Genomic DNA, 10,217 nt, shown 5'->3' on the forward strand with positions numbered 1-10,217 from the left:
TCTCTTCAAGTTTAATTTCCATCTTTGGGGAAAGATACAGCAAATCTGTTCGTATCCCTGCTGTTACCTCAGACAGTGGCTAGGATAATAATCAAGACTGTAATTCAGCTTAAAGGATCTGTAGGTCTGTGTGCTGATAATGCTGTGCTGCAAAATGTTTATCCGTGGTGGCAGACTAAGCTCACTATTAGCGAGAGCTCCAGTTCTGGTGTGTGTTGTGTCTTTGGTTGTAAATACAAGCTGATTGATTCAGTATCCTGTCGGTCTTTTAAAACTGTATTGCCTTACTCTGGCTCCTGGTACCTCATGAAAAATAATTTAAAATTAATGCTTCCAAACTCTTTTCAAGAAACTCTTTTCAAGAAATGTGTGATGCTACCTTTCACTTAAAATACAGGTGCAAATATCTAAAATAATGTAAGGTGTGTTCATTAAAATTAATTTCTCAAGGCTATCTTCAGTTAATAAAGGGGTAGGAGAGAGCAGGAGCTTGATTTAGCTACATACATCTGGTTTTCTTTCTGTCCCATCTCCCTTTCTGCTTTTCCTTTTCCTTTTTTTTTCTCCTTTGCGATCCGTGTAGCTAGCTAAGGGAAATGGTGCTCCATTTCCATGCATAAAGATAGCATTTGAAAATGTTTTTCTTCTTCCACCATTGACAGCATGACTAGGAGACATGAAGCTTCTATATAACATCGTAATATTGTTTTATTTGATTTATTTTTATTTGTGGTAATGCTTTGATCTTTATCTGAAATTGGCCAAAATCTTTTTTTTGTAGAACTTGTTTGTCCTTTTTTCTCCTCCTTTGCTCATTGCTGCTTATTTTGCAGTTAGAAATTTGGGTATGGGTTTTGTAAGTGCATAACAGATAAAATACAGGTGCTGACTTACTGTGGAACAGCTTGTATTGCTAAGGCTGTTTGGCATATTTATCATTCAGTTATTCTCTGATTAAGAGTCACTTTTAAGGGTTTATTATCTTCAGTAACTTATGACATCTTGTACCACATATCTCTGTATTTCACCACTGAGTATGAGGGTATCATTTTGCATCTGATCTTGGTTTTATAAAGTCAGTGAGCCTTTAGCTGTAAATGAAGTCAATTCAGATTCGAGTTATTAATAGATGTCCATGATGTGATAAGCTGATGTGATTAGCTGGCAGTATTCTCTTATTGTCTCTCATTATGTCCTTTAGAAATCACAGTAACCTATATTTACGGAGACAGCATTTATAAAGATATCTGAAGGTGAAGCTGTACCAAGAATTAGAACTATTTGATGACATAGTGTTACCACAAGAATATTCCACGTGGTGTAGATCTGACTGGTTCTTTTTTTGTTAGTGTGTTTATAAATCATAGAACAAGCAATCTGTCCGGACTGGTAATGTGAGCAGGAAAACATTTCCTCCTGCTAATACTAAGGCAATAGGTGTCACTTACGAAAATAAAATAGTATGCAGCCATGTTTCTTCTAAATGCATTATTAAGCCTGCAGATTTGGAACACATTGTTTCTTCACTAATACACGGGAAGTTACAGTACAAAAATCCCTCACTGACCTTCTTAAATAAATCTCTCCAGCATTAGTTATTTCCTTATTTTCAGTTGAAAGACAGGAGGGTTTAAATGTGTACAGTATGTTTAAGTAGCGAGGTTGAGGCTCATAAAAAATTCATTGCAGTCTGAACTAGAATCAAATTGTTTTAATACAAAGGAAGGGTATTTCTGTTTGGGGTACAGCTCTTTGTATTTGTCATATATATGTATGTGTAGCTGACTGCTGAGAAAACTGCTGTGCAATAAGACATGTGCCCTAGATTTAACCCTCAGGAGGTTTTGCTGCTGTTTGAAGCTAAGCTTTCAGATCTTGGAAATTCTGTCTTTATTTTGTTTTAGGAAGGCTGTTTACTTTCCTCTACCGTTTCCTAACCTGTTTGTCTCTATAGAAATCCTTTGAAAAGGTATATAAATGCATATGCTCTCTGTACCTAGACATAACGTTGGCATTTTTTTCTCATAATCTTGCAAGTCTAGCTGCTTGCCTTTGCTCCCTGGTAACATTCAAAGATGACCAGTTTAATCTGAGCTGTAAATGGTACTGCGATATATTTTAAGCAGAAAAAAAAAAAGTATCAAAGCACTGAACAAAGATTAAGATTTTTTTTATTTTTTTGATTTGTTGTTTTCAGTTTGCTTTTTTCATTGCCACTGCATACTGTGCTTCAGTCAAACAAAATTTCAAATTCAAATGACGAAATTAGATCTGCATAACCATTACATGTCTGTTGCAATCAGTGCCTTTCTTTGTGGCATGACAAAAGTCCTTGGCTTTTAATTGTGTTGTGAATCATAATCTCATGGTCTGTGAGTATAAGCAGAGCTTGAAAATTTCATATTGTAGTGGATAGTGAGTAGGAAGCTTTCAAATGATGTGCCTTTGTTTCTGCAGAATGTAAGCTCCAATAAATAGAGAACGCACTTCCAGTTAAATTCAATATTTGCCAGTTTGTAGGTGAACTATGAAGGTAACTTATCCACAGCAAGACAGTTTCTTTTTGAATGGTATTTATCTTTGAACCAACATGTCTAGTGGTTGCTTTTAAAGACCAAAAATGCAATGAAACGTGCTTTGTACATATGTATTACTTTTAAATAGTACTACAGACTAAAGTAAAGGAGGAATTAAGAATCACCTTGTATTGGACAAGTTTTTATTGATACATAAGAATGCACTGCAGGCTTCAGCTCTCAGAAGCTCTATTATTGCTGCTGGAACAGGGACTTTTTATTCAGGTTTGCATGGTGGACAATGTAATGGGGTCCCAAAGCTTTAGCTGCTTTGGCCATATAAATAATAATTCTGGCTTAATGCACAATAACCTTGTGTGAGGCCTATGAACAAAGCTCTGCACTTTTTTACTGTATTTTCCAATATTGCAAATATGCTAAATCTACAAGAAAGGCTAGAATTACTTTGAAAATAATTTTGAAATCGACAGCAAAATACCAACTTGTTTCTCTGTAAAAAAAACGAAAAAACCCTCACACAAACAGCCTTTAAAACTCAATTTTAAAGTTTCCATGGAGACCTAAGCTGCAGAATTTGTCTGTATCATAAACCACGAATGTTTCTGAGAATTTTCGTGCACTTTGAGGTATTTGAGTTCAACTCTGCTATTCTTAGGTTCTGTCTTTTTTGCTGTCTGATAAAAAAGCTGCATGGTGAAGGATTGCACAAATGTTTTCAGATAATTACAATGAAAAAGTCTTAAGTGTTTATAGGTTAAGCCTGGATAGCTGACACATTAAAAAGTGAAAGTGTTCTCTAGACATAGCTCTTAAGAAATACGCTCTTGAGTGTAACAGTATCCTGGGCTGTGTCAACAAGAACATACCCAATTGCTTAAGGGAAGCGATCATGCCCCGCTCAGCATTGGTTAGACCCTGCCAGTTTTTGGTCCTTCAGTACAAGAACGGTATTAGTGAACTCAGGTGAGTTCAGCAAAAGGTCTCTTGCTGTTTGTGGACAGGAGCTCCTTCCCTGGGAGATCAGACTGAGGCAGTGGGGCTTGTTCAGGCTGGAGAAAAAGCAGTTTTGAGGGGATCTAAGTCATTTGCCTGCACCAACAAGAAGATCGATAACATCAGTGGTGCGTGGTGGGATAATGAGAGACAAAGGATAGGAATTGAAACGAGAAGTTTCATCTGGATATAAAGAAGAAAATCAGGACAGTCAGATACTGGAATAGGTTTTCAGAGTGGTTGTGTGGTCTTTATAACTGAAGGTTTTCAAGACCTGACTGGCTAAAGCTCTGAGCAGGTTAATCTGGTGTTATAGCTGACCCTGTTTTGAGCAAGAGGTTGGACTTACAGGATTTTTGGGATCCCTTTCAATGTGAATGGCTCTGGTTCTGTGAATGATCAATGCAGATTTTCTACAAGGCAAATGCTGGTGCAATGAAGACATAATTAGTCTCTATTGAATTGGATATTGTCCAACATATTCCTAGTGATTTTCCAGCTGAATTTTGAAAAGCTGGTGGTGCTACAGAGCCGTGGTAAACCATGTCTAGCCTCTGGGATAAGCAGAAGACGTGGATACAGCTGAGGAAAAAAACCCTTTGTGCTTTGCACTTTGCAAATTGTGTTTCTGATCTGAGCATTACAGGGCTGCTAGGCTCAAATGTCTGACCGGCTGTGGTTGGGAGTGAAAGGGTGAAAAGAAATGTGTATAACACTTCTGACTTCTCTGCTTTTTCCATCTTCCACATCCTTTACTGCAGAAATATGATTGTTATGTTTCCCATGAGGCTGTATCTTAGAGAAAATTACTGAGGTAATTGATACTGAGGTCCTCAGTAACAATACAGTCTGGGGGATGAAGGGATTAAGAGCAGCCCTGCAGCGAAGGACTTGCGGGTACTGATGAATGAAAGGCTGGACGTGAGACTACAATGTGCACCCCAGAAAAGCTAACCGTATCCTGGGCTGCATCACAAGAATTGTGGCCAGCAGGTCAAGGGCAGTTATTCTGCCTCTCTACTCTGGTGAGGCCCCACTTGTGTCCAGCTCTGGAGTCCTCAGCACAGGAAGGACATGAACCTCTTGGAGAGGGTGGAGAGGAGGGCCGCCAAAATGATCAGAGGGATGGAGCACCTCTGCTAGGAGGACAGGCTGCGAGAGTTGTAGTTGTTCAGCCTGGAGAAGAGAAGGCTCTGGGGAGACCTTATTGTGGCCTATTAAAGGGGGCTTCTGAGAAAGGTAGGGACAGTCTTTCTAGCAAGGCCTGTTGTGACAGGAGTACTGATTTTAAACTAAAATAAGGTAGATTTAGGCTAGACATAAGGGAGGAGTTTTTTTACAGTGTTGCTGGTGAAACACTGGCGCAGGTTACCCAGAGAGATGGTAGAAGCCCCATCCCCGTAAACATTCAGATTGGTTGGGGCTCTGAGCAACCTGATCTAGTTGAAGATGTCCCTGCTCACAGCAGAGGGTGTTGGTCTATGTGGCCTTTGAAGGTCCCTTCCACCCCAAAGCATTCTATGTTTGATTTTTCATAAACTTCCCATGCATAAATTACAAAGTTTTCTCAGAGATTATCCATAATGGACCTACTATCAAATAGGAATGTTTCAAAACATAATTTCTCTTTCAGTGAGATCTTATTCTGAAGATGGGATCCTTTGTCCTGAAGAATCTCTCTGCATCTTTCTATTAGCAGTACTAGTACTTACATCAGCTTCGGGATCTAGCACCCCACAGTAGACTGCAAAACAGAATCCCAAAAATGAAATTTACCCTGCTGGAACTTCGAAGATTCTTACAAGACTGCTAAAATCAGTGTTTTCCAGTGAAAGATTTTGATAAAGTTAAGAAGGAAAGCATCCCCTAGGATCACTGTGTGAAAAAGAATATTGGTTGAATACAAGCATAGCAATGTTGACATTTGTTTAGCAGGAATCAGTGCCAACATTCTATGCATTTAATTTCGGCTTTAGAATAAATGGATTTTATTGCTCTTTTTTCTCTGTGTACTAGGATATACAGTATTATTCTTCCAAATAACAATCAATTTTTTATTTTGTATTGAGTCTTCAGTAATTCTGTTAGATGATTAGGTAAATCACCACCCTTCACTAGTCTCTCCCTTCTTTTTATTGATGCAACTAAGACTTTTAGAAAGAAATTGTTTCATTCTCGTGTATCTTGAGGAAGGTTGAATTTGGATATAAGATGAAAATGAGATCTACTCTGCTGTAGGGTTGTTCAACGTATCTTGCGTATCATACATATCTTGTTTTCTTACAGTGAAAGATTTTTTTTAAGACTGAATAGAAATGGATTGCCAAAATGTCCAGAAAAGCCTGAAAGACACTGTTCTCTCTTTGTGGTGAGTTCTTCCTGTTCTCAAACCTTGTTGTGCTAGGTATTGAAAATAGAAGTTGAGTTAAATTCTTATTCCGTGTTTGACTCAGAATGTCTTCCTAAGCTTTTACATTGTTGAGAACATTGACTCTAAAGGCTGGTTGAAGTGTGCGGCTGAACTCCCAACTTAATTTTTTTTCTGGCAAAAACTCATTGAAACCTCAGTGTGGGTGTAGGAACCAGTCTTTTTCCCCTGCAACAAGGACTAGTTAGTTTTTCTCCTGGTACATTTTTCACCCAAAAGACTGTTTGTGCAGCACTCTCTGTACTTTCAGAATATCAGGAATTGCACAAATGCGTCAATGACATACAAGGAGTCTCCTGAGTCCTCCCAGTGATTTTGCTGCGTTACAGCATATTCTAGCCCATTATATTTTAGGACAGTCGTTCTGAGTGCATGACCACCAATTTAAAGTGTTAAAGGCGTAATTTGTTAATGTGGCATAAATGATCTCACTGTTCATTTATCACTTTCACTGGCAGTGAGAGCAGTGTGTAAAGATTTCTTTAAATGTCATATTTTAATCAAGAGTCAGAAATAATGAGGTTCTGATCTTGTGCAGGATTTGGGTAGCAGTGAACTCAGGAAGGACATCTATATCACTGTGCACATTATCCGAATAGGTATGTATAAATGTCTGTGAGTAGAAATCTTTGCTAGAAATACGACAGTAATCAAAGAAAACTGCTTGGGGTCAGCTTTGGGATTTGTGAGGTTATCTGGGCCTTTGAATAAATGTTTGGAAAAGAAAATGCCTACGTTTGGGTGGAAAAATTGCTTTGCATTTCTCAGCATTGTTTCCTGAGTTTTTGCAAGTGTACTGCTAACTGAATTTAGATGCAGGATATTTTATTACTATCACAAAACAAAATGAAATTGTCAAATATGAGTTGTGTTAAGACGATGGAGTTGTCATTCAGGAGTCCATTCTTGTTCCAAGGAGAGTAATTACAGGCATCCTTTGTTCATAGAAAAAGTTGCCTGGAAATTTAATGTACCTAATTAGCATATAATATCTGTTATATATCTGTAGTTGTTCAGATGAATTTGGTCTTCTCCCTGACCCCTTTAAAAAGTGGGAGAGGGAAAGAAGTGGAGAAAGTCTCATAATAATTTTAGTCCCTGATGCTATAGACAGAAAGTGCAAGAGAAGAAAAGTGTACGTTTGTGTTAGGTAGTTATTTTAAGAAGTTATCCTCTGGGCTGTACTGATGTGAAACAATCTTCAGGTCTGCTTCTGACCTCTTTGATATATTGTTTTCTTTGGAAACTGTCTCTGTAATTGCATCAGTGCAGTTCTAAATATATATTTTCTTCCTGTTTTTGAAAGATTTGGTTTGAAATATAGTGGCTCTATCTTGTGCTGAGTTCAGAAAAACTTGTTACAAAGTACACACTATTTTACAACTTTAATGAATAATTATTCCTTGCATTTTCATGATGGTTTAGTATTTAATTGGAATTTCAAAATATGGGGTTTTGGTTTTATTGTCAAGAATTAGGAATATGTTTGGTAAACTATGATGTAATGTGAGTATATTTGGTAAGAATAAATGCTTCAAAGAATGAGGAGTAAATTTTTCCTGTTGTTCAGTTTCCAAATATATTCTTAGTCAAGTTTATAAATGAACCACTGAAATATTAAAAAGTTAAAATAGGATTTATATACTACACATTGTGAAAATGAACAATTATTCTTAGCTGCTGTGATGCACAGGAATATTTGGAGGAGTCATTGCCCTGCAGCGACTGAAACCATAGGCTTTTCTTGTCAGAAATTAAGACTTGGTGGGAAAGATATATAGCTGCCAGTGCACAATTGGATAAAATGGTTAGAAAGAGGGCAGTTTCAAATGCCAGAAGCACAGCAATAAGATAGATCAATTTCATTTAAATCAAATAGAAAAGGAAAGGAAAAAATATTTTGTTTCAAATCTGTTTTTCTTGACCGTCTTCTTTCTTTCCTTATCATAAACTGTTCTTCTGCTCTTTGTCATCTTTCCTCCCTGTGTTTCATCTCTACTTGATTCTTCTGCAGCTGGTCAATTATCCCCTTGCTAGCTAGCTGCCTATTTAGAAGCATCATTTGATTATGAAATTGTAATAGCTCAATCACAACACCTCTCCTGTAAACCACAGGTAGCAACAACCACAGTAAAAAAATCCTAAATGGACAGCAAATGCTGAAAAAACTGTCACGTCCGAACTCCAGTTTGGTGGTGTCAGGAGCATGCTATCACTGGCTATCAGAATTGTTGCTTGTTGAGTGGCATTCATGAGAGGATGAGCAGTACCTCTGGTCTGAGAGTTTTCCAGATCACCACATATGTAGTGGTACCATTTGTTGTCCTAATGTAGTAAAAAGATGGAGCAGATTTGCACTGGCATTTCTACACAGACCTGTCACCATACTGAGCTGGACTGCTCTCAGCCTCCCTTCTGTGGTTTTTGAGAAAGACATTTCCATGAATTATGCATCAAGTATGTATTTTGTTTGGCAGGACGAATGGGAGCTGGAGAAAAGAAAAATGCCTGCAACGTACAGTACAGACGGCCCTTTGGCTGCGCAGTCCTCAGTATTGCAGATTTGCTGGCAGGAGAGTCAAAGGATGACCTCGTCTTAAAAGTATACATGTAAGGAATGCTTTTATCTTAATTTTTTAGAACTATCTTAGAGTCAGTTTGCATCAGAAGCAGTGATATTAAAGACAGCACAAGTGAATAGCTGTAGCTCCTTTCTGTTCCAGAAAAATGTGTGGTGTCCAATATAGGGTTTTTTTTCCACAGTTTAGAACTAGCCAAAATTTCCACAGATGTGTTTTTAAAAGTACGATAATATTAAAGATAAAGGTTACATCCTTTTAGATCTTTTTGTGTGTTTCATCATTTTTCGCATTTTTATAATAGCTTCTGGAGCTCTTTTTATGGCAGCATGAAGTGCTTTTAGGACTTCTTTAAATGCCTTGTGCTGCCTAGGCAGCTAGTGGAAGTACTTTGTAACTACAGAAAAAAGCAGGCAGAGGATCTTTTTGTGAAATGAAGCAATTATATCATTGGAATAACAAAAGTGTAAAAGGCAGTTATTGCTGGAAATGAAAAATAAAAAAATAGATGTAATGAATGGCTGGTTAAATAGTGGATTTTGGCTGATAGTAATTGGAAAAAAAATCAGCTTTATAGTTACAGCAACACAGTGCATGTAATTTCCTGCCGATTTTGGACATTACAGTAAGAACCATTGTGGAGTGGTCTATTCTAAGTACATAAACCTGGGACACACATCATCATGCAGATGAGGAAGTTCTGCCCCTCCCAGGCTTAACACTCAGATCTTGAAAGCAAGGGAGTCTTTCAGGCAGCGTTTCTCCTCTCCTCTGTATGCCTCTGTGCTGAATTAGAGCTACTGGAGTCAGTCCTGCAGAAAAGCAATTTAGTGTGACAGTGCATATGTGGGCTGGCTCTTATTTAGACTCCCAGGATGTTAAAGTTGAATAAGTGTTTGCTGTTGGTTAACAAATTGTTATTTTTGTCTGTCTGGTATGTTTTATTTTTTTATCTTGCCTGTTTGTTTTAAAAACAGTGGAAGAAGAAACATTGCTCAAAACCTCCTAGCCCTGTGTCTCATGTCACAAGACAGATTTCTGTGTGGTTTAGTGCTGAAGGATAGATCTATACAGATGATGAACTTGGTCATGGCTGAGTTCTTGAGCATAATTGCTTATATCTTTCTCCCACCCCTTGATGATATGCCACGGGAAGCATATATTTCTATGGTGCCTTTCTCAAATGCTAAGAGCGCTCTCACCCTTTCCACTGAGGCAGGCAGTTTCATGGAGCTTTATTAGCTCCTATTGCATTACTAGTTTTGTGAACAAAAGAGGATTTGTTTAGAGTTATATGGTGAGACCGGTCTGAAGAACTTGTGTTCTTGTTTTAGAGCTAATGTTATCGTTTTTCTAGGTGCAACACGGAGAGTGACTGGTATCAGATCCATGAAAATATCATTAAAAAGCTGAATGCACGTTACAACTTGACAGGCTCCAATGCAGGTAAGTTGCCACATTTCTCTTTGCATTCTTAGGGTTTTCTTAGTTTGCAAATGAAGTGGCTCTGTTTTAGGAGGACTAATGTCTAGGAAAGAAGTATTTTTTTCGTATAGAGAAAAATACTGTTGTTAGATTAAAATGTGTGATACTGCTATTTATGTGTACATTTAAGAAAAAGTCACTGAAGAGAGACAAACATCACAGCATTCCAGTAGTGCATGTGAAGATTGGAGAGGG

The 10,217-nt window shown here is 37.8% G+C and overlaps 1 protein-coding gene across 1 annotated transcript in view; it reads left to right on the plus strand.

Annotated features, from left to right (window-relative positions):
• LOC104501788 (dedicator of cytokinesis protein 4) overlaps window positions 1–10,217 on the plus strand; it is a gene marked incomplete at both ends in the record, with an annotated part of 82,100 nt that overhangs the window by 29,901 nt on the left and 41,982 nt on the right. Inside the window, 4 exons of the mRNA XM_010145662.1 lie at window positions 5,817–5,898; window positions 6,497–6,557; window positions 8,436–8,568; window positions 9,895–9,983. Of these exons, the coding sequence (XP_010143964.1) occupies window positions 5,817–5,898; window positions 6,497–6,557; window positions 8,436–8,568; window positions 9,895–9,983 (365 nt within the window). The remainder of the gene's footprint in view (window positions 1–5,816; window positions 5,899–6,496; window positions 6,558–8,435; window positions 8,569–9,894; window positions 9,984–10,217) is intronic.

Source organism: Buceros rhinoceros, unplaced genomic scaffold, assembly GCF_000710305.1.
Source record: "Buceros rhinoceros silvestris isolate BGI_N320 unplaced genomic scaffold, ASM71030v1 scaffold4461, whole genome shotgun sequence".
In the NCBI taxonomy this organism is placed as follows: Eukaryota; Metazoa; Chordata; class Aves; order Bucerotiformes; family Bucerotidae; genus Buceros; species Buceros rhinoceros.